The sequence below is a fragment of the Sceloporus occidentalis genome, unplaced genomic scaffold (genome assembly GCF_023333645.1).
Source record: "Sceloporus occidentalis isolate IW3139 unplaced genomic scaffold, rSceOcc1.0.p SCAF_2, whole genome shotgun sequence".
NCBI lineage: Eukaryota > Metazoa > Chordata > Lepidosauria > Squamata > Phrynosomatidae > Sceloporus > Sceloporus occidentalis.
Window position 1 is genome coordinate 242,298,894 of NW_028316982.1, and position 24,084 is coordinate 242,322,977.

General features: G+C 43.3%; 1 protein-coding gene across 3 annotated transcripts in view; it reads left to right on the top strand.

Annotated features, from left to right (window-relative positions):
* LOC149319881 (NEDD4-binding protein 2-like 2) overlaps positions 1-24,084 on the top strand; it is a 66,077-nt gene that overhangs the window by 23,619 nt on the left and 18,374 nt on the right. The window contains exons 7-14 of one of the 3 annotated variants that reach the window (XM_089512519.1): positions 1,718-3,417; positions 7,375-7,460; positions 7,697-7,739; positions 16,630-16,646; positions 17,552-17,584; positions 17,703-17,735; positions 17,853-17,906; positions 22,527-22,628. In XM_089512519.1, the coding sequence (XP_089368645.1) occupies positions 1,718-3,417; positions 7,375-7,460; positions 7,697-7,739; positions 16,630-16,646; positions 17,552-17,584; positions 17,703-17,735; positions 17,853-17,906; positions 22,527-22,628 (2,068 nt within the window). Of the gene's footprint in view, positions 1-1,717; positions 3,418-7,374; positions 7,461-7,696; positions 7,740-16,629; positions 16,647-17,551; positions 17,585-17,702; positions 17,736-17,852; positions 17,907-22,526; positions 22,629-24,084 lie in introns of those variants that run through there. The other 2 variants (XM_089512520.1, XM_089512522.1) reach the window with 2 other exon arrangements.

A 24,084-nucleotide genomic window follows, 5' to 3' on the forward strand; every position in this document is an offset into this window, starting at 1 on the left:
AAATCTCACAGCAAGCTTGTTCAAGAGATATCCACGTGCTGGTTATATGGCATAATTAGGTCTTTTAATTAGTATTGGATTAGTGTGTAATGTAGTGTGTTGTGCTCTTAAATCCTAGAGATCAGTTTGTTTACTGGGAAATTTGTTAATCAGCAGAGATTCAGTGGGTAGAATGTATGTTCAATTCAAGCCAAGATGTAGATTGTGAATTTTTTCACAGTATTTCTGAGGTGCTGAAGCAATTACAATTGACACCAAAGTATTTATCATGGCTCAGAAACTGTTGTACATTTTCAAGATAATATGAATATGGAACAGATTAGTTGTACCTTAATTTGTTCAGATACCAGTTTCATTCAACAATCACTGATGAAAGGTGATTGCACAGTGCTGTTGGGGCACAGTCCAGCTGAAGATAAACATTAGCAAAAGCACTTCTCTTTGCATGTGCTATAAAGGCCTTTCTACAGTTGTCCCTCCTAACTGGTGAATCTGAGATCCGCGACCTCGATTATGCGCAGAGGGGTGACCTCCGTTACTTCTAATGGCACACGCTCCTGTGCCATGCACACAAGTGCATGCCCTATTCAACCCTATGAGGGTTGAATATGTGCCAGCCTCTGTTTTCACTGGGGGGTCCAGAACACAAATGGAGGACCATTCCCTGAGACTGAGAGAGTGTGACTTGCTCAAGGTCACACAGTGGGTTTACATGGCCAAGTCAGAATTCGAACCCTGGCCTCCCAGAGTCCTAGTCCAATGCTCAATCACTATACCAGACCATGCAGTTAGACTATTTGTCAGGGCTTCTATGATTCTATGGTTCCCTTGTTTCACCAGCTACATTGTCTAACAATCTTTTTTGCGGGCACAAATCAAACTGCTGTTTATGAACTGTGAATCCCTATATGTCTTGGATCCAAGCTATTTGAAGGGCTCAGTTCACAAAGGTCTTGCCCTTCCTGATGTTCTCCAAGAATTCAAAGACATAGAGATTTTGGAGCACCTCTGAAACTAAATGCATCTGCAGAAGCAGACTTTATTACTCTTGTGCTTTCTTGTAACTTTCCCCCCTTCATTATTTAATGAAAAAGCAGAATGAAACAACTATATATTTAATGTCATATTTTTAAAACATCAAGAAACCAAACACATATATGTGATAGTCCCACAAAGACAGGGTCAAGACTGCAAAGACATTGTTTCCTCTTCAAGTTAATCTGATGACTGGAAAATTAGTAATGAATGCCATAATAGTTAATCTTTGGGCTACTTTTCTTTCATATTTGCAGAGTTCAATTAATCCTCTTGTAGTAGTTGTTACTACTAAGAATACCGGTTTTTTAATGGTGACTTTTTAAAACCTAACAGCAAACTATTTGAACCCTAAAAGGAACCACAAGCTTATCATGCCAGCACAACAACCTATTCTGTGATGTTGAACTCACTTAGTTATCAAATGCATCCCACTTCTGGCACTTTTGTGTTGTGCTATAAATACTTTTTTTTTAAAAAAAAAGGGATGAATATTTTCTAAAAGTGGCATAGAACTGTGATAAACATTTATGTAGCATGGCTGTAGTTGGTTCATTCTACAATTATTAATGGCCTAACTCATATGAAAAGAGATTATAAACTAAGCTGTAAAATCTGTAATTGATGCTTTCTAAGATCATTCTAAATAATTTGTTTATATCTAGTTCTTTATTCTGTTTAGGGAATTGGTTGTAAAGAAGAAGCACAGGTTGGAAAAGATGAAACAGAGGAGGAAACGAAAGAGGAACAGAAAAATTAGAGACGCTGCTATAAAAGCAATGAGGAACAAGTCAAGTAGCCAATTAACTTCAAGTGATGAGGACTCATCCCAGAGTGGACATAAAGATTCAGAAGACAGTGGAAAACCAGCATTTGTGTCTGGGCATCCAAATGAGCCTAAAGAGGGTGGTGAGGATGGCTCAGCCAATGACAATGATGTAAAACTTTCTAAGATGAAAAAAGGAAACGTTCCTCTTTCCAGTGTGGTAGGTCCAGTGACTTTAAGCAGTTCACCAGAACCAGAAGTTCTTGCAGGAAATAGCAGTTTGTCTGTAGTGACTTTACCATCTGTTCCACATGAAAACATAATTGAACAATCATTTGATGATCATTTGTTAAACACAACCCAAAGTTTAAACTTCATAGAAAGCAGTAGAAATATACTGGGATACAGCAACCAAAACTCTTCTCTAAAATTGGACCACAGTGATACAGATAATAGTACTATGTTGACCAATATAGAAGACAAAGATACATCTACGAAAGTTGTTGAATTGAGTCTAGAAAATAAACAGTTAAATGACACAGAGGAAGCAACCATTCTTCACCATCGTGGGGCATCACAGATCAATGAGACAAATACTTGGGCTTTCTTTTGTTTTCACTCAGTTGACAAAAACCCATATGCGAACTCTGACAAACATGAATTTTGTTTGACTTGGCCAGAGGATACATCTAATATCAAATATGATCAAAGACCAAAGAAAGTGAGGAAGTCTAAGCAGTTTTTTTCAGAAACCAGAGCAGTGTTACTTGATCGTGAATCTAGTAAAGAATTCATGAAAAAAGAAAATGGTAAAGTGTTACATGAAAATAACAATATGACAGGTGGCGCTGTACCATCACTGCTACCCAAGGACGCACAAGAGATGCCGTGTACCATAATAGATTATTTTCCTTCTGAATCTGGAACTAAAGCCAGTGTTCCAAGTGACATAAACCTATTAACTACACCAAAGAAAAATGGAAGAAGCAAAAGGATCTTCAAGTTGGCCCCAAAGTTTGATTTACCCAGGCAGATTCCTGTTAGAACGGATGAGAGAATGCTAAAGGAGGTAGAGGAACTGACAAAAAAAATTTCAAATGAAGAGACTGGAGAAAAGAACAAAGGAAGTCCAGGCTGCCAGGAATGTCCAACGCCTTCTGATGTTATAGTAGAATGTTCTCATCCTAATGTAGAATATCTTATTTGTAAAGGTTCCAATGAACTTGCAGAGCAATCTACAAGCTCTGCAGGAAATGTAGTTGCAGCTCCAATTCAGATGTGCCCTTCTGTTTCTTATGAAGCTTTATTGCCTTGTGGGAAACAGATTGTGGGTGCTAACACTGAAGACAAGGATGACAAAACACTACCAGAGGTTTATACCACTCAGCCAGATATTTTGTGTTCAGTTAAAGAACCTCCTGAATGCCTTACAGGATCATCTGCTGAAAACTCAGAAAATATACAGCGACTTGATGAAACTGGTCTAACAGTATATTCCCAAATCAGAGATGATCAAGATACATCAAGTAGTGAACCCAGTTTTTTGGGGCTTCCTTTATCACTAAGATTTGCAGCTCAACTAGTAGAACATTTTGGCTCTCCAGGAGTTTCATTGGGTAATTACTACTTTTTACAAAAAGAAAAAATAGCAATACTTGGTTCAATTTTCTCTAAACAATTTGTGCTAGCAATTTAGGTGCTTTTGATTTAGCAATCAATATTTGTTAAAGAACGTCTACAAGGAGCATCTTATCCTTTGCTGGACTTATGCCCTACCTTCCTGGTAGAAATATAAGCTTATTGCATACTTATGACTAATAATTAGTATCCGGTCCTTGTTTTGGAACAAGAATTGAAAAGACAGTAGAATATATTTTTCAAAATATGTGTTTTAAACAGCATATAATCTTCTTGATGATTTTATCTCTGGCCTTAATCATTGCCAGTTTGGTATTTAAATTATATATATTTCACAGTCTTATATGTATGATCTCCATTCATGAGGCTAATTGCATACCAGTTTTATGTCAGCAATTTCAAGTTTTCCAAGCCAATTAAATGAGTCCATGCATCTGCATGTTGAAGTCTTCCATCATTTTTGACAAGTATTTTGTTAATATTTTATATGTAAATGGAGTTTAAACTGCTGAGTTATTGTAGATGTTTAATATACATAGCACAGACTTTTCTATGCTCAGGTTTCTTGAGAAATTTGTTTCTTCCAGATAGCTCATAGCAACAGGCCTATTTGGGACATTTAAGACTAGAAGTAGCTAGCAGTGGACCACAGACAAAAACAGACATTAAGCAGATGTGTTCATCTGGCAAAAGTGTTGCAAAACCATGTTTCGGGTCATTGCATTGAGCAATGTACAGTATAAATGTTAATGTTCTAATATGAAGTCCTTATAAATACTGAAGTGTTGAAGTACTGTAACTTAAAGCTGAATCATTATTAAAGACACCAATTTAATCAAATGGTATGGAAAAGTGAGAAAGCAGAGGTGGGTCTGTCCTAGGCTCCATCCACATTGCAGAAATATTCCAGGTTGACACTGCTTTTACTGCCTTGGCTCAATGCTATGTAATCCTCAGATTTGTGGTTTGTTGTGTCACCAGAGTTCTGACAGAGAAGATTAAGGCCTGGTACAGACTCGGGAATGTGGAACGTCTACACGCTCACAAGTCCTACTGCCCACCGCTGGCAACATCATGGAACGGCCCCATCCACATGGGGACCGCCATGATGATGCAGGCGTGGCATAGCGTACAAACATCAATGTGCCGTGAGTGCATCATCGGTGCATGCGAGTGCACCAATGGCGCCCGGCATGTGGACTAAAAAGAGTTCTTTTTAGTCCTGACAGAGGCCGGGCTGTTTGGTTGGTGTGGCCTCCTTGCCACAGAAAAATGAGCAACTACAGGCAGCCCTTTTGGGGTGGTCTGTCGAGCCCCTAAATAGCTCACAAAACTGCAAATCCCAGAATTCCGTAGCATTGAGCCATGGCAGTTAAAGTGTTGTCAACCTGGATTATTTCTACAGTGTAGATTCATGCTTAGAGATTTTTCCCAAATGCCTTTATTTAGGCTTGCACAGCAGTCACAACATTCAGAACTGTGGAGACGTAAATATTGCAGCAAGAAAAATTACATTGGCATTTTGTATTTTATTCTTCTTTTTCCTTATTCATGCCTAAAAAACTGGTTCTGTGTCAAGTTTCAACAAGATAACAAATGTACCAATCACAGGACTGATGTCTATTTCTCTTTGTAGCGAATGCAGTTGTGGATCTCCTAAATCCTTCTATTTTTCATATACTTGCAGCCACTTGCAGCTTACAAAACTCTGTTTTAAGCACCAGAGGATTCAATTATCCCCAGTGTCTTTGTAGCTTCAGAATATTCACAACTGCCTGATGACAAATGAAATATTTTACTGACATGAGGAATTTAGCAGTAAACATGTTCCATTATTACTTTCAGTATTGACTAGCAAGAGTTTTTCAGGCAAATCAAATAATTTATATGTGTACACAACTTTTCTAACTTGCTTGCTTTCTCACTCACACTCCCTTACATACTGTCTTTTAGGTTTTCTCCACATCAGAACAGAAGTTAATGGGGTTAATGGCATGGAAAAAATGAGTGCTGCCAGGATGGGCATGCAATATTCATTCCACCCAGTTGGGTTGCCATCCTTCATTGCACAACTCTGTGCCTAACAAACTCAGTGAAAGCTAGATAGGTACCAAATTTAATAGAAAAAATGAACAAAATAAGTAACTGAAGAACATACAGAGCCTAACTACCAATAGTATAATGAGTTGAAATTACACAAACCAAAAAATATCAAGAAGGTAACCACAGTGCTTGACTAAATTGCTAAAATACTAAATAGAGCTCCATGAAAAGAATTGTTTCTATCACACCAGCTTTAAAAGGTGTATTCTGGATTAACACTACTTCACTTTCTTGGGTGTCAAGCTGTAGTAGTGGAATAATAAACCAATTTCACAGAGAATTGTTTCTATCAACCTTTATGTCCCTGCCATCACATTCCAGTCACTATCATATGTATGGTATACGTGATCCTGAGACCAGCAGCAGGAATATTTTGAAGTAGCATCTAAACTCCTGTTAAATTTCAGAGCAGCAGGTTCACTGTCAAGGAGGCCACCATTTAAATCCTCCTCAAACAGTGTCTGTCTCCTTCTGAACTGACCAAGAACTCACTTCCAAATCAGAATGGAGGTTAATGGGGTTAATAGAATAGGTGATATGGGGATACCCATTCTGCCACCACTTTAGACAGAAATCTCATTGAGTTTCATAGGAGGCACAGGCTTGGAAAACTTTCTTGGCAAGAGCCAAGCCCATGTGTTCATAGGAAAACATTGGTGCAATCTTAACAATTCCCTTTACCCCATCCTTACCTAAAGAAGCAAGAATTTCCTTGCTGGCTCAAACCAAAGATGCATGACTTAGGTCCAAAACACACTGCAGAAATAATCCAATTTAAGACTGCTGCTAGGGATCCTGAGATTTGTAGTTTATTGTGTCACCAGAACTCTCTGACAAAGAATGATAAATGTCTCACAAAACTACAGTTCCCAGAGTTCCCTAGTAGTGAGCCACAACAGTTAAAGCGGTCTTAAACTTCATTATTTCTGCAGTGAGTTTTGGACCCTTGATAACATTGAGAATCTTCCCATTTCAAGTACTTAGTTGTATATTGCCTCTGAATATAGAGATTCCATATAAGTATCATGGCCACTAACTAGATGTATCTATTGTCATGACTATTTCTTTTGATATTGTCATTTTAACGAGTAGTCATTGGAAGAGTTAAAGCATGTCTAAGTACTAAGGAACAATTGCTCAGAAACACAACATGCAGAATATCCTAGCTTCAGTCACTGCATCTCTACCCTAAAAAGTATCTGAAGTAGTAGATGCTAGGAAGGATTTCTTCCTCTTGGAGAGTTGCTGCTAAATGGACTGAGGTGTGGAATAGTGGTAGGCAGTTCCCTATGTTCATAGGCAGTCATGATTTTTGACCATATAGACTGTGTTTTATATACAGTATTATTTCATTATTCATCTGATTGCTTGTAATTATATTACAACTACTGTACTACTATTCTGTTCTGTATAGTTTTTTACCATCCATGCAGATAGCTTTAGCTGTCCTTATATTAATGACTGAAACATGAGGTGATAACTGCATGTGTAATTACCCATTGGTGATCTAGCTCCATTTATTTAATTTCAGATCTCCTAATCTAATATTTCAAATAAATATTTAAACTGTATTAGTGATTATATACAACTGCTAAGCATATATGAGTTAGCAAGTCATGAGAAGTGAGTGGACACACATTGGCATGTGTGAATCATTCTTAGAATATATGTATTTTATCTTGTGTCACCAATTATAATGTTCAAAAGTAAATGATAAACTTACTTCTTAGATTACTTTTAGCAACTCAGTCATTATCAAATATATTAATTTTAAATAATGCATTCTGTCAGGTTGGTTGAATAACCACTTAATGCAAAATCTTGTTTTGTAGACACCTTATTACCAGATGATTATGTAGTTCCCCTTGAATGGGCAACCTCAAAACAGATCTATTTACAGTGGAAGACATCTATGGAGGTATGTATGTTAGTTTTTATTTGCCCTACCATGTATATGATACTGAATTTATATCACAATAGTTGCACTACAACTGTTGGGCAAAATAGATGTGGGGAAGGAATATGCAGTGCTTGTTCTGTCAGGAACAGCTTTACTTTCTTGAAAGACAATTCCTGTAGAAAGAAGATAGTTATGTTTTTCTATTGCTAGAAGGAAAGGATACATGTAACATTTCCCCTTCAATTGTATTTTAGAAAAAAAAGAAAAATAATATATTAAAAGAAGGTTCCATGACTGGTGAGTACAATTCCTTACTTCCCAAATGGGGGGAAATATATTTTTAGAATGCTGAATTATCACCAGCTACAAATTCTATCTGTGGAATTTGTACCCAGTAAACTGAGTGAAATATGAGGACAGTATTCAACAAATAATCTGCTGAAATGTTAGTACTGATGGGGGTTGCAGGAACATTTCACCCTGGCTTTCCAGCTTATCTTACATACATAAAGCTTTACTTATGGGGTTTTCCTGATGCATGTGTTAGTAAATCATAATGCAAAAATATTTCATTTTGCACTAGCATCTGCATATTGCAGGTAGAAATTGTTGGTGCTGCTGGGTGTGCATCTATAATGGAAAGTTGTAAACCAGGCATCGGCAACCTACGGCCCGCGGGCCGGATCAGGCCCGCTGAGGCCTTCGGACCGGCCCCAGGCCAGTCCTGCCGCCGCCATAACTGCGGCGGCGCCTTTGGCTGCTTATGTGGCCAGCCATCCACCCACCTCCTCCGCCTCCACAGCCCCCGGGAGTTCCTTGCCTGCCGAGCTTGTGTGTGTGCGCACGCACGCACGCGCGCAGGGGGCTCACAAAGAGCAGCTCCTTCCCTTGAGGCTGGCTGGCCAATAGGAAAAGGCTGGGGACGGGGCTGTTTCCAGCCCCAGTTGACCATTGGCCAGTCCCAATGGAAAGGTATGGCTTCCCAGGAGGAGGAGGAGGAGGAGAAAGAGGAGGAGCACTGAGCTCATGGGCGAGCGGGAGGGAAAAGGGCCATTTCCGGGTGCTGTTTGGCGCCGAAAATGAAAAGAAAAAGGAGGAGGTAGGTAGCCATTTCCAACATGTATCTTCCTCTCCTGTATTGTTCTTGGCCCCATCTCTGTGTGCCTTTTTATTTTCCTGCCCTGTGTATTGTTGTTGTGGTTGTTGAGTGGATTTTTGGCTCCATCTGTGTGTGTGCCTTTTTATTTTCCTGCCCTGTGTATTGTTGTTGTGGTTGTTGAGTGGATTTTTGGCTCCATCTGTGTGTGTGCCTATTAATTTTCCTGCCCTGTGTATTGTTGTTGTGGTTGTTGAGTGGATTTTTGGCTCCATCTGTGTGTGTGCCTATTAATTTTCCTGCCCTGTGTATTGTTGTTGTGGTTGTTGAGTGGATTTTTGGCTCCATCTGTGTGTGTGCCTTTTTATTTTCCCTCCCTGTGTATTGTTGTTGTGGTTGTTGAGTGGATTTTTGGCTCCATCTGTGTGTGTGCCTTTTTATTTTCCTGCCCTGTGTATTGTTGTTGTGGTTGTTGAGTGGATTTTTGGCTCCATCTGTGTGTGTGCCTTTTTATTTTCCTGCCCTGTGTATTGTTGTTGTGGTTGTTGAGTGGATTTTTGGCTCCATCTGTGTGTGTGCCTTTTTATTTTCCTGCCCTGTGTATTGTTGTTGTGGTTGTTGAGTGGGTTCTTGGCTCCATCTGTGTGTGTGCCTTTTTATTTTCCTGCCCTGTGTATTGTTGTTGTGGTTGTTGAGTGGGTTCTTGGCCCCATCTGTGTGCATTTATTTTCCCTTTTCTGTATTCTTATTAACCAAGGGCAAATTCACTTCTTGTTAAACCACCTTGACATGTTCAGTATGCATAGCCATGTTACCCCATGTTAAGTATTAAACCCAAAGGGTTTGGTTATGCAATAAGCTTCTCTGTCAGGGATGCTTTGATTGAGAGTTCCTGCATGGCAGGGGGTTGGACTGGATGGCCCTTGTGTCTCTTCCGACTCTATGATTTTATGATTCTATGAAATTTGCAAGAACCCATGGTATATAAAGCCACGTGAAATGCTCAAATGTGCTATCATGTGTGTTTTGGAATGAAGAGGGGGGTGGTTTGGCCAGAAAGGGAAGTACATTTCTGCTATCTGTCTAGGAATAATGCCAAAATGCCCTCCATTTTGATCATGCCTAAAAATAGCAGCAACTTTTTTCCGCATGTCCTCCATTTTAAAAATATATCCTACATTTGGAAAAATGTCCTACATCTGTCCCGGTTTGGAGACAAAATTTTTGGCTTCGGCCCCCCAGTAGTCTGAGGAACAGCAACCCGGCCCCCGGCTCAAAAAGGTTGCCTACCCCTGTCCTATGGGATCCCGGGATCTGTAGTTTTACAAAGCCCTTTAGACTTCGCTGCCAAACAGAGCTTCTTCTTCTTCTTGAGTGCCTTGAAGTTATTTATGGCTTGTGGCGACCCAATGATGGGTTTTTCTTGGCCAGCTTTGTTCAGAGGAAGGTTGCCTTTGCCACCCCTTGAGGAGGCTGAGGGTCACGGGGAGGTCCAGGTCTCCAGGGTCCTAGTTCAACATCCCGCTGTCCCTCTAAAGTGGAGCTACCAGGGGGTCATCTAGGCAAGTTTCTGCAGAGGGGGCCTGTCCTGGCCATCCCCCGAGGAGGCTGAGAGAGCATGACTCGCCCAAGGTTCGAACCCAAGTCTCCAGAGTCCCAATGGTCCAACGCTCCATCCACTGCGCCACGCAGCCCCAGCCCCTCTGCAGGGAGCCCTCGGAGCCTAGTCTGCAGGTGGGAAAGGGAGGGGGGGAGGAGGATCGGGGGGGAGGAGGAAGAAGAAGAAGAAGAGGAGGAAGGGGAAGAGAGGATGAAGAAGAAAAGAGGAGGAGGAGGAGGAGAGGAAGAAGAAGAGAAGAAGAGGAGGAGAGGAAGATGAATTGGAGGAAGATAGGATGAGGTGGAGAGGAAAATGAAGAAGAGGAGGAGGAGGAGAGAAAGAGGAGGAGGGAGAAGAAGAGGAGGAGGAGGCAGGGGGGTGAAGGGGGTGAGGGGCCCTCCTCCTCCTCCTCCTCCTGCTGCCCTGGTGTTGGTTGCCACCCGTTTTGGCTGGAGGCTTGAGAGGGAGGCTGCAGGGCCAGGAGGGAGGGGTCTGTAACTTGGGGGGGGGGAGAAGGCGGTGGGCTCAGGTTACAGCTCAGCTGGGGGCAGGGGAGGGCTGAGACCTGGGCATATAGACATATATATATATACATCCACACACATCCACACACACCCCCAGAGAGAGGCTGCTGGAAGGGAGCATAAAACTGCAGTGCTTGAACCCCAGGCACAGGGCAGGCAGGCAGCAGCAGCAGCAGCAGGAGTCTCTGCTGGGCCTCTGGTACTTGGGCTTCTCCTGCTGCTTCCAAAGAGGACCGGTAGCCACTGGGAGAACTACCACCACCACCACCATCTCCACCACCTCTTTCCTCCTCATCCCCACAAAGGTCCTGCATGTCTGACCTTTAGACATGTTCCGCTTTGTGCATTCAAGGACTCTAGTGCTCCTGGCAGCCACACAAGTCATTCTATTAGCAGTTGTCAAGTGTCAGGAGGAGGACATACGTAAGTTGGACCTCTCTTCTTCATGTCTTCCTCCTCTGGAAAAGAACATGGATGGGGGTGGGAGAGAGGGAGGGAGAAAAGAAAGGAGAGAGAGGGGGGCAGAAAACCAAAGATCAGGAATAAAGACCAATATGGCTTTGTACCCGTGCTTTTCTCGTGGAGCCAAACTTTCCGCGCGGAGTTGGCCTTTTGGCTCCTTGTTGCACTTGATTTCTCTTCCTACAGCTCCTAAGATTCTTCTTTTCCTAGAAAAGCTGCAGATCATCATCTCCATTAGTGCACAATGCAAGGATGTGGGTGTTGTGTGTAATGCTCCTTTTTATTCTTTGTACAGTCGGCCCTTCTTATACACGGATTTTTTATACACGGATTCAAGCATACACGGTTTGAAAATGTTCCCAAAAAGTATAAATTTACCTTGATGTTCCATTTTTTATTAGGGACACCATTTGGCTGTGTCATTATATTTAATGGGACTTGAGCATACACGGATTTTGTTATACACGGAGGATCTTGGAACCAAACCCCAGCGTATAACAAGGGTCCACTGTAATGCTTGGTCGCTTGAGAAGAGAGAGTGGGAGATGCACCTCATACAGCGTCTGCTAAGAGATGTGGTTAATACTGTACAGCTTTGGCCTTTTAGAAATGGGACCAACAAGGTGGTTATAAACCTTATCCAATAAGGTTTCTTAAAGATCTGACTAAACCACTGTGCACTTCTCTTGCCACAATTGTCCACAAAGTGTTTCTTTTTTTGCTCCTGGGAAGAAGAAAAAACATACCTAAGGCAAACGAAAGGATGAAAGAACACTTGTGGTAGCAGCGAAAGAGTTAGCGGAGAGTGGTTCAAATCCAGACAAAAGAGAAAATTCCAGAGCAGACAAGCAAGATTCTTGTGACTTAAATTATCATTATGATTATTATTTTGACAAAGGAAGACCTTTGTACACAAAATCTGGGACTCCCTTTCCCAGTGGAATTGGAGATGTGGAGTAAGGTGCAAGAGGGAGATCTCTTGGGAATTTGATAGCTAGGCTGAATCTTTTGGTTGTTGTTGTTTCTTGCTGTCGAAGGAGCAGAAGGGAAAAAAAGTTCCCCCAACTCAAGAGGCCACCTGAGGGGTGCAAGGCATTCCAGAGGCACATCAGTCCATTTGTACTATTCACATCTCCCCCCCATGCGTACGCATGCATTCTTACACACTTAAACCAAGGCTTGGTGGGGGAAACCTTCCAGATGGAATGGTTGATAAGATCTTAATTTCTTGTCTGTGAAAGGCCCTATTTTCCCCCAAAAAAGATTTTATCCAATGACAATTTTGCCACCAATAATGACATAATTTTTCTTTCTTTTTTTGCCACCGATAATGACAAAATTTGATACAGAGAAAGTCAACTGTATAGCAACCCTGTCCCTTCCACCTACCCAGAAAGCTTTTGTTGTCTGGGATATTATTCAGTGTCGAAAGATGGAAACTTTATTACAGGGGTAGGCAACCTTTTTGAGTCGGGGGCCGGGTTGCTGTCCCTCAGACAACTGGGGGGCCGAAGCTGGAGGGTGGAGCTTCCACCCTCCTGGGGCGGAGCCTCCACCCTCCAGGGGCAGAGCCACACATGGGGGTGGAGCTTCCACCCTCTGGGGTGGAGCCACATGCCAGGGCGGAGCTTCCACTATCCGGGGGCGGAGCCACATGTCAGGGGCGGAGTTTCCACCCTCCAGGGGCAGAGCCGCATAATATTTGCAAGAAGCTACTAGGGCCGGCAATGCCATAACACAGGAAAAACGCATGCACACTGTCTCAACCCACAAAAGAGCAAGCAAGTCCATGTGGGGGGATTTTACAAAGAGAATACCAAAGGAGAACAACAACAATAATAAGAGCAATATTTGCAAGAATGGAAGCGACTAGGCAAGGCCACAAAACAGCAAAAAATGCATGCCACTGTCTCAACCCACAAAAGAGCAAGCAAGTCCATGTGGGGGGATTTTACAAAGAGAATACCAAAGGAGAACAACAACAATAATAAGAGCAATATTTGCAAGAATGGAAGCGACTAGGCAAGGCCACAAAACAGCAAAAAATGCATGCCACTGTCTCAACCCACAAAAGAGCAAGCAAGTCCATGTGGAGGGATTTTGCAAAGAGAATACCAAAGGAGAACAACAACAATAATAAGAGCAATATTTGCAAGAATGGAAGCGACTAGGCAAGGCCACAAAACAGCAAAAAATGCATGCCACTGTCTCAACCCACTTTCTTTCTCTCCCTCCCTCCCTCCCTATCACTCCCACCTTCTCACCTTTTCTTTCTCTCTCTTCTCCCCTCCCACCCACCCTCTCCCTCCCACCCACCCACCCTTTCTCTCTCTCTCTCCTCCCCTCCCTCCCTCTTCTCTCCCTCCCACTCACTCTCTCTCCTCCTCCTCCCCTCCCTCCCTCCCTCTCTCTTCTCTCCCTCCCACTCTCTCTCTCTCCTCCTCCTCCTCCCCTCCCTCCCTCTCTCTCTCTCTGCCTCCTCCTCCTTCCCCCCCCCGCCCCTCCATTTATAGGAGGGAGGAGGGCGTGGCCAGGAGGGAGGTGGGCGGGGCCCATTTGAAGGCCCGGTGCGGCTCCTGGAGCCCCGATTCAGGGCTCCAGAGGCCGCATCGGGCCTCCCAGGGGCCCGGTGAGGCTGCTGAAGCCCCGTTTCAGGGCTTCGGCTGCCGCATCGGGCCTCCCAGAGGCCCGGTGCGGCTCCTGGAGCCCCGTTTCAGGGCTTCGGCTTCTGCATCGGGCCTCCCAGAGGCCCGGTGCAGCTCCTGGAGCCCCGATTCAGGGCTCCAGAGGCCGCATTGGGCCTCCCAGGGGCCCGGTGAGGCTGCTGAAGCCCCATTTCAGGGCTTCGGCTGCCGCATCGGGCCTCCCAGAGGCCCGGTGCGGCTCCTGGAGCCCCGATTCAGGGCTCCAGAGGCCGCATTGGGCCTCCCAGGGGCCCGGTGAGGCTGCTGAAGCCCCATTTCAGGGCTTCGGCTGCCGCATCGGGCCTCCCAGAGGCCCGGTGCGGCTCCTGGAGCCCCGATTCAGGGCTCCAGAGGCCGCATCGGGCCTCCCAATGGGTGCCGCCATTTTGAAAGGCAAAATGGCAGCTGGAGCGGCCGAAATCGGCGGCGATTTCGACGGCAGGAGGGAGCGGGGGCCGGCAGAAAGGCGCCCGCGGGCCGCAGGTTGCCGACCCCTGTGTTAAGCACTGTAACTGCATACAGGAAAAAAGAGCAGCTTTAGAAGATTCTTTTTTAAAGGCAAGCATGACACAAAACACAGAAGGTTAAAAGCCACATTCAGCTTAAGAGCAAATGAACATGCACAGAGTCATGATTAACTTTTGAAAGTCCCAACCCTTTACTTATTCTGGCATCCTTACAGTTTCATTTTAAAAAAAAACAAGACTCACAGGAGCCTCAAAGGCAGACAGAATAGGTAAAAGGGTTTTAAAAGGCTACTTCATCAAATTGTAACCCAACTCTTGGGCTAGAACTAAGCAGAAAGAAGCAGGAACTTGAAAGAATGTAGGATGCTTCCTTGCACCCTTGGCCTGAAATTTTCAAACTCTTTGTGGAGCATGCCCCCCTGGGCAATGCTTCGAGAAGTAGGGAAGCGTGATTAATCATCTCCAGCATCTCAGGTATGAAAGCAAGGCCTGACTGTCATTTTCTCTGAACTCCCAATTTTGATCTCTTGATTCTTGGCTCTTAACAAGATATTTGTTAAGAAACCCAAAAACTCTTAAAATGCCCAAAGGGCTTTCTAAATAGGGGGAAACAAACATATTTTCTGCCAGCTTCTTGTATAATTTTACTATGCATGGGCTCATCAAAAAGGAGAATACTCCTTCAGTGTAATCACCACCAAAAGCCTACATAACGATAAGTGAACCTATTGCCATCTGGATGTTGTTGAATGAGCAGCAACATCTAGAGCAGGCATCGGCAACCTACGGCCCGCGGGCCGGATCAGGCCCGCTGAGGCCTTCGGACCGGCCCCAGGCCAGTCCTGCCGCCGCCATAACTGCGGCGGCGCCTTTGGCTGCTTATGTGGCCAGCCATCCACCCACCTCCTCCGCCTCCACAGCCCCCGGGAGTTCCTTGCCTGCCGAGCTTGTGTGTGTGCGCACGCACGCACGCACGCGCGCAGGGGGCTCACAAAGAGCAGCTCCTTCCCTTGAGGCTGGCTGGCCAATAGGAAAAGGCTGGGGACGGGGCTGTTTCCAGCCCCAGTTGACCATTGGCCAGTCCCAATGGAAAGGTATGGCTTCCCAGGAGGAGGAGGAGAAAGAGGAGGAGCACTGAGCTCATGGGCGAGCGGGAGGGAAAAGGGCCATTTCCGGGTGCTGTTTGGCGCCGAAAATGAAAAGAAAAAGGAGGAGGTAGGTAGCCATTTCCAACATGTATCTTCCTCTCCTGTATTGTTCTTGGCCCCATCTCTGTGTGCCTTTTTATTTTCCTGCCCTGTGTATTGTTGTTGTGGTTGTTGAGTGGATTTTTGGCTCCATCTGTGTGTGTGCCTTTTTATTTTCCTGCCCTGTGTATTGTTGTTGTGGTTGTTGAGTGGATTTTTGGCTCCATCTGTGTGTGTGCCTTTTTATTTTCCTGCCCTGTGTATAAAAAATCCGTGTATAAGAAGGGCCGACTGTACCTATTCTGTCTGCCTTTGAGGCTCCTGTGAGTCTTGTTTTTTTTAAAAATGAAACTGCAAGGATGCCAGAATAAGTAAAGGGTTAGGACTTTCAAAAGTTAATCATGACTCTGTGCATGTTCATTTGCTCTTAAGCTGAATGTGGCTTTTAACCTTCTGTGTTTTGTGTCATGCTTGCCTTTAAAAAAGAATCTTCTAAAGCTGCTCTTTTTTCCTGTATGCAGTTACAGTGCTTAACAGATGAATCTATGAGGGTCTTGACTGGTCCCAGTTCCAGCTGAACTGTGGTTTAAATGGGGACCAATTGGTAAAATATTAAGACTTAAGTCTGCAGTCCATCCTATTCAGTCTACATGTACATAGGACTCTAGCCTTTGGGATATGTACCTGTACACAGGATTCCAACCCAAAATGTGCACTGCTGCTTTGATAAACAGAAAAGATACTCTTGTGAGGCAAAATGGAATTAAACTGAACAAGCCTGCTGCCATATGGCTTTGGATCTGCAATGACTGGCTTGGAATCGTAATATTTGCTCTGTGCTTTCCTGCTTTTATTCCTTTGCATGGGGCCTTTTGCTACCCCATGTAGGTAAGAAACCTCTGCACCTCATTTTTCTGGGGCAGCAGCATCTCCAACATAGCAGTGAGTCTTAGCAGTTAGGCTCAGAAAAGCAAAGTTTCCCTTCATTGCCACCATCCAGTCATTGTTTCCTCCTTGTCTTCCTACCCCACTGTATTGTTTGTGTGTTCCTTCTTGTGTGAACAGGTTAAAGGTATTTGTTTGTATGCTGCAGTACTCATATAATTTACTTGCAATGAGGTTCTGACATTGTCTTTTTCTTCCTTTCCCTTCCCTTGTTTTTAACAGGGCAACCTGGCCCCAAGGTGAGACCACTAAATAAAATAATGATAATTTTTAATGTTATTTTTTTCAAGGTTTTTAAAAAAATCTAACCCATCTTTGAATTTCTGCTTGAAAATGCTGAAAAATAAGAAGCATATTAGCATGGCATTATTAGTTACCGCTGGATCTCCCAAAGCTTCACAGGCTGATTTCTGTAAATCAAGATACTGCTAAAGGCTGCATCTGCATTGCAGAAATAATGCAGTTTGACACCACTTTAACTACCATGGCTCAGTGTTATGGAATCCTGGGATTTGTAGTTGAAAGCTCTCTGACAGAGAAGGCTAAAAATCTCACGAAACTGCAAATCCCAGAATTCTGTAGCATTGAGCCATGGAAGTTAAAGTGGTGTCAAGCTGCAATGGTTATGCAGTGCAGATGCTACCTCAGGCACAGGAGCAGGGCAGCTGGCATCTCTAAGACTCTGGCTGTGCACACTCACAGTTTTCAATTCCTTGTGAAGAAACAGGAACATATTTACAGGAGCAAACGGAGCTACTGCAACAAATAGTTACAGTGAATTATTATAGAACTGTCTCCTGGGTGTGAAATGTGAACAGCATTTTCATTCTAAGTCTAGTGAAAAAGTTGAAACGTTTGCTTAACTTAGTACCAATGAATACTTCCATTAACATCAATAAGACTATTCATATTTTAGGTTGAGGTTATGCATTCCAGTTTTGCAAAATCAGGACTGGAATGCTTTCCACTCTTTTCAAGTGTCCAGGCGCCTAAGGCCTACTTACAGTAGCACAGTATTTAAGCAGTGACTGGCCTTAAATAGAGGTTAATTTGGTGCTAGAATATCTGTACAGATTTCTTCTTGGCTTTGGTGGGTCCTTGTTTGGTTTGGTTTTAAACTCTGTGTACATTTTGCATTTCTCAGGGACAAAAAGGAGAACCTGGCGATATTAAAGATGTAAGTCTCAAGCTTGCTGCATCCTTCACTCACCCATAGCCCTTGAAAACTATCCGTACACAGTGTACTTCCAACTTAACATGCTTTATGTGTGCTTTTCTTCTTTTCTTTCTTCCAGGTTGTAGGACCAAGAGGCCCCCCTGGACCACAGGTAAGCAACAGACTCCTCCTGCCCTGCCACATTGTTCAAATAATTTGGAGGAGAAGAACTTAAAAAACAATACTTCATGAATATGTAACTGGGGTTCTTTGTCCTTACCTGCTGCAGGGACCTTCAGGTGAACAAGGACCAAGAGAAGATCATGGAGAAAAAAGAGAAAAGGTAATACCAGCAACCCTTTTTCACTCTCATTCTCTCACATGTACTCATTCACACTCTGTTCAGGGGATTAAAGTGGGAATCCTGTGCACTGTTATTTGGGAGGAAGGCCGATTGAACACATCCGTTTGTAATTTCATAGAGTTGCATGAAAATGTCAGGCTAATGTCCTCCTCAAAGACTAAGGGTGCATTGACACTGTAGAAATAATGCAGCTTGACAAATGCCATGGCTTCATCCTACAGAATTCTAGGATCTGTAGTTTTGTGAAGCACCAGCACTGTTTGACAGAGAAAGCTAAAGATCTCGTAAAACTATACATCCCAGGATTCCATAGGATGGAGTTACACCACTTAAAGTGGTGTCAAACTGCAATATGTCTACAGTGTAGATCAGGGGTAGGCAACCTTTTTGAGCCGGGGGCCGGGTTGCTGTTCCTCAGACTACTGGGGGGCCGAAGCCAAAAATTTTGTCTCCAAACCGGGACAGATGTAGGACATTTTTCCAAATGTAGGATATATTTTTAAAATGGAGGACATGCGGGAAAAAGTTGCTGCTATTTTTAGGCATGATCAAAATGGAGGGCATTTTGGCATTATTCCTAGACAGATAGCAGAAATGTACTTCCCTTTCTGGCCAAACCACCCCCCTCTTCATTCCAAAACACACATGACAGCACATTTGAGCATTTCACGTGGCTTTATATACCATGGGTTCTTGCAAATTTCATAGAATCATAAAATCATAGAGTCGGAAGAGACACAAGGGCCATCCAGTCCAACCCCCTGCCATGCAGGAACTCTCAATCAAAGCATCCCTGACAGAGAAGCTTATTGCATAACCAAACCCTTTGGGTTTAATACTTAACATGGGGTAACATGGCTATGCATACTGAACATGTCAAGGTGGTTTAACAAGAAGTGAATTTGCCCTTGGTTAATAAGAATACAGAAAAGGGAAAATAAATGCACACAGATGGGGCCAGGAACCCACTCAACAACCACAACAACAATACACAGGGCAGGAAAATAAAAAGGCACATACACAAATGGAGCCAAGAACCCACTCAACAACCACAACAACAATACACAGGGCAGGAAAATAAAAAGGCACACACACAGATGGAGCCAAGAACCCACTCAACAACCACAACAACAATACACAGGGCAGGAAAATAAAAAGGCACACACACAGATGGAGCCAAAAATCCACTCAACAACCACAACAACAATACACAGGGCAGGAAAATAAAAAGGCACACAGAGATGGGGCCAAGAACAATACAGGAGAGGAAGATACATGTTGGAAATGGCTACCTACCTCCTCCTTTTTCTTTTCATTTTCGGCGCCAAACAGCACCCGGAAATGGCCCTTTTCCCTCCCGCTCGCCCATGAGAGGCTTGAGCTCAGTGCTCCTCCTCTTTCTCCTCCTCCTCCTCCTCCTGGGAAGCCATACCTTCCCATTGGGACTGGCCAATGGTCAACTGGGGCTGGAAACAGCCCCGTCCCCAGCCTTTTCCTATTGGCCAGCCAGCCTCAAGGGAAGGAGCTGCTCTTTGTGAGCCCCCTGCGCGCGTGCGTGCGTGCGCACACACACAAGCTCGGCAGGCAAGGAACTCCCGGGGGCTGTGGAGGCGGAGGAGGTGGGTGGATGGCTGGCCACATAAGCAGCCAAAGGCGCCGCCGCAGTTATGGCGGCGGCAGGACTGGCCTGGGGCCGGTCCGAAGGCCTCAGCGGGCCTGATCCGGCCCGCGGGCCGTAGGTTGCCGATGCCTGGTGTAGATGCACCCTTGCCATCTCTTTAAGGCATGTCCTTTACCTGACCTACACATATGGAAAATTTATGTTAAAAATAGAAGATTGGTTACAAAGATTTTACAAGGCCAGACCAACAATTGCTCAGGGCCTGAAATGAGGGTGTATTAACCCAATTTACTCTGTAGCTGTTGTACCTAGCTGAACAAAGACATGAGATTTCAGTCCCTGCCCCAGTGTGCTCTGCTTTTTTTTTTTAAACAGCTAAATTTATGACTTTCATGAGATTAAAATTTAGGGCCTTTCATACTACACAATTATAGCACTATGATTCCACTTTAACTACCATAGTTGATTTCTGTGGAATTTTGGGATTTTCATTTTAGGGTATTTTGAATTCTTAGCCAAACAGCTCTAGTGCCTCTCCAGCCCACTATCTCCATGGTAATTTAAGTGGAATCATTATAGTGCTGTACATTGGGCTTTTGATATGCACTGGGGGTTGGCTCCAAGGCTCCCCACGGATACCAAAATCCACAGATGCTCAAGCCCCATTATGTACAATGGCATAGTGAAATGGTGACCCTTATATAAAATGCCAAAATCAAGGTTTGCTTTTTGGAATTTATATATATGTATATATATATATATATATATGTATATTTAGATATTTCTAAGCAATGGCTGATTGAATTTGTAGATAAATAATTGGTTGATAAGGAGGGCCAGCTGCAATTGTGTAATGAAAGGGCACTTACTTTTGTTTCTGACCATGTAACAAAATCCACAGAAGTGTCTGTAAAATTGGTTTACTAGCTTAGTTGCTCAAATATTTTTGGTAGTTATTTCTGGATCATTGAGGGTCTGAAACAATAACACACTTCCCTTTTTGCAACACCTTTCTGGACTTGCAAAGGGATCTTGTAGTCCCTTTGAGACTAACTGTGTGAAAGAGATTGTAGCATAAGTTTTCATAGACTTGGGTTCAAAACACACCACAGAAATAATCCAGTTTGAGACTGCTTTAAATGCTAGGGAATTCTGGGAACTATAATTTTGTGACACATTTAGCCTTCTCTGTCAGATAGGTCTAGTGCCACAATAAACTGCAATTCCCAGGATTCCCTAGCATTGAGTCAGGGCAGTTCAAGCGGTCTCAAACTGGATTACTTTTGCAGTGTATTTTGAACCTTACTCTCCATTCATATGAAAAAGTAGACCAAGTCAAGCTTATGCTACAGCTTCTTTCACATAGTTAGCCTTAAAAGGGTCTACAAGATCCCTTTGCATACTGATGCAGCCTAGGTGAAGGAATCTGTAAAGAGCTGATATTGGGTGCATTATTTCTGTAGTGCGGATGCAGCCTGGGTGAGGGAATCTGTAAAGACTCATATTAGGTTCAAGGCATGGAAGGTCTCACAGTCATTTCAGCTGAGTAATCTGTTCTGAGTGCTTGGCTTCTTTTGTGCACAAAGAGTCATCCCATTTGCAGTGACTTCCATATGCATTTTTGTCAAGTGAGAAGATCGTTATTGCCATTCTTTGCAGGCATGGCTCTGCTACCTCCATGGGATGGAACTGCATGTGCAAGAAATCTCTGTGCATTTCAGATTTCTGGGCTGGAGAACGTATTTGTTACTGCAGAAGAATATACATTTGTAGGCTGCATTAACAGAACCATGATTTTCAAGTAGTGTTAGTTCTAATTTGGAGTACTGTGTCCAGTTCTGGATGCTGTACTTCAATAAGGTAGACAATATGGAAGAGGTTCAAAGGAGGACATGGAAATGAGTTTCAAATGGAAATTCTGTGGAAATGAAATTTTATAAGGAAAGTGTGAAGGGGTGGGCTACTGAAGGGGGACATGACAGCACTCTTGAAATGTTAGAAGGGTTGCTGCATGGGAGGGGGAAAGATTTGTTCCCTGAGGTAATGGCAGGTAGTCTCCATGTTGGTGGGGTGGTGAATCTATTTTGGGGTTTAGTCTGAACTTGAAATGAGCTATCCATGTTGTTGAACCCTACCCACAAAATAGGATCAGCACTTTGGATAGTTCCTTTCATGTTCAAGCTAAACCCTGGAGCACATTCAACACTCCACTCTCATGGGAACCATCAGGTGTGATTGGTTCTCTGATGCCCAGGAGGTTAGTAGGAGCTGTCTGGCTAAGTTATAGGAGGAGTAGATTTCAGTTGAACATCTGCAGAAGCCTCTTAACAGTGAGAGCCACTTGCCAAGGCTGAGGGTAGGCTTTTCCTCACTGGACATCTCTATGTTTCTGAGAGGGTAGATGGGCTCATACGCCTTGGAGGGTTTTCAAACAAAGGCTGCATAGCCATCTCTTAAGAACTGGGCTAACTCTGGATTTCTGGCATTGAGTAGGGGATTGGGCAAGATGGCTTACAAGGCCCCCTTCTAATTCTGTGATTCAACCTGCCCCCAACCATAAACATCCCCCGGTTGATATGCCTTTAGTGCCATAATAATGCTACAGGCCACAGACTGTTGCATCAAGATAACCTTGTGCATTATAACGTTGTACTGGTGTAGCTGTTAGTACACCACTGAGTCTTTTATATACCGAAGTATAATACTTTTTAGGATTAGGACATTAATACTTGCATCAGATTAGTGGAGAAGAATTAATTCTGAACTTTTAACAAGTTGTGATCCTATGCACTTTTACACTGAATATAATAGGGACTTATTACTGAGCAAAACATGTGTTGATTCCAGCTGTAAAATATACTGTACATAACTATCAGTGACTCTAGGATAATTGGAATTGTATGTTTAAGAGGAAATAATCTAGGGGTCATATTGGGACTGTGGATGTAATAGTTGATGATGTATTCTTTTTTAAACAGGGTATTCCTGGCCCACGTGACAGAGATGGTGAGCCTGGTACACCTGGCAACCCTGGGCCTTCTGGACCCCCAGGTCCTCCAGGTCCCCCTGGCCTTGGTGGAGTAAGTATCCTCAGCTTTGCTCCCTGCACCCGGTTCCTGCATACCAAGATGTGTGGTTACAGAAACTGATGAAAAGAGCTCTTTCACTGAGCAGCCTATCAAGAATTCCTGGTGTTCTAACTGGGATGGTGGAGAGCTTAATTCACTTCAGCATGTATAACATGCTAGCTAAAAATGTCAAACATTCAGAGTAATTTTTTTTTACATGGGATGGGGTTTTGATCAACTTAAATCACTTTCACCCCTCTATTGGTTTAGATGCAAGCTTCAGCTGCATTAGAGTAGGGTTTTTCAGATCATGTGTTGGGGAAACATATAGTTCACCCCCCCAAAAAAAAAACCCAAAACATAATAGGATTCTTCAACAAACTAATTAGCAATGGTAAACAATATTCCTAAGAAAACAACAAACTCCACTTTTCTCAAGCCAACCTAACAGTTGGCATCCATAGAGGAGCATAATGTATGCAGAGTTAACAGTGGTGCATGCCAGGATGGACCATTGTGTGTTTGTATGTGTGTATGTGCCTTCAAATGGCCTGTGGGCTTACGGTGACCCCATAAATTTCATAGGATTTTCTTAGTTGAAGAATACTCAGAGGTGGTTTTGCCATTGCCTTCTTCTGAAATATAGCCTACATCACATGGCAGTTGTTGCCCCATGTATATAAAAGATAGGTCATATGCCCCATTGTAACTCACAGTGATTCCATGGCAGCTGATACAAGGAGAGTTTCCTCAAGGCTGAAAACTGCTGCATTATAGAAGAATTAAGACTTTCCAAAGCCCACTAAGGGGATGTACATGTGGGCTAAAAAACTAACACAGAATTAGATATGCATTTTTAAAAGCCCATTGATTTCAGTAGGCTCCCTCTGTGTTGCATTTTGGCTCCACAGCACTTTGTAAACTCTTGTAAAAATTGCTTCATCCCTAGTTGATTGCATTCAACTGATTTAGATAACTCTACCTTTGGAAAGTTTGGGGTCTGTTGGAGTATTCTTGTATTAGTGGAGCCATGGCTGTACCAGCCAAGTGTATGTAAATATGCCAGGGAAATATTTGAAACATTAATTTTCAGCTTTCAAAATTATATGCAAGGCCCAGGACTCAATAGCTAGCAGTGTGTCTCACGTATATGTTAAAGCTAAACAGATTTTAATTGAGAGGCAGAATTTGGAACAGGTCAGTTGAATGTCTGATCTAGATAACAAGATATATTCCATCAGTAAGCTTACTTAAGATCATCTATTAGGATTTCAGCATACTTTAATTCCCACTGTTAGTCATTTGATGAGTCATAATGTAGTATTGTTTGATACATATAAAAAGTACTGAAAATGTACATATTAAAATATATTTACTGTTAGATATGTGTACAACAGGAAAAAGTGAAAAATCACAGGTGGATTGATTCAGACAAGTCATAGCACTAAATAGGGCCATTGATGGCCAG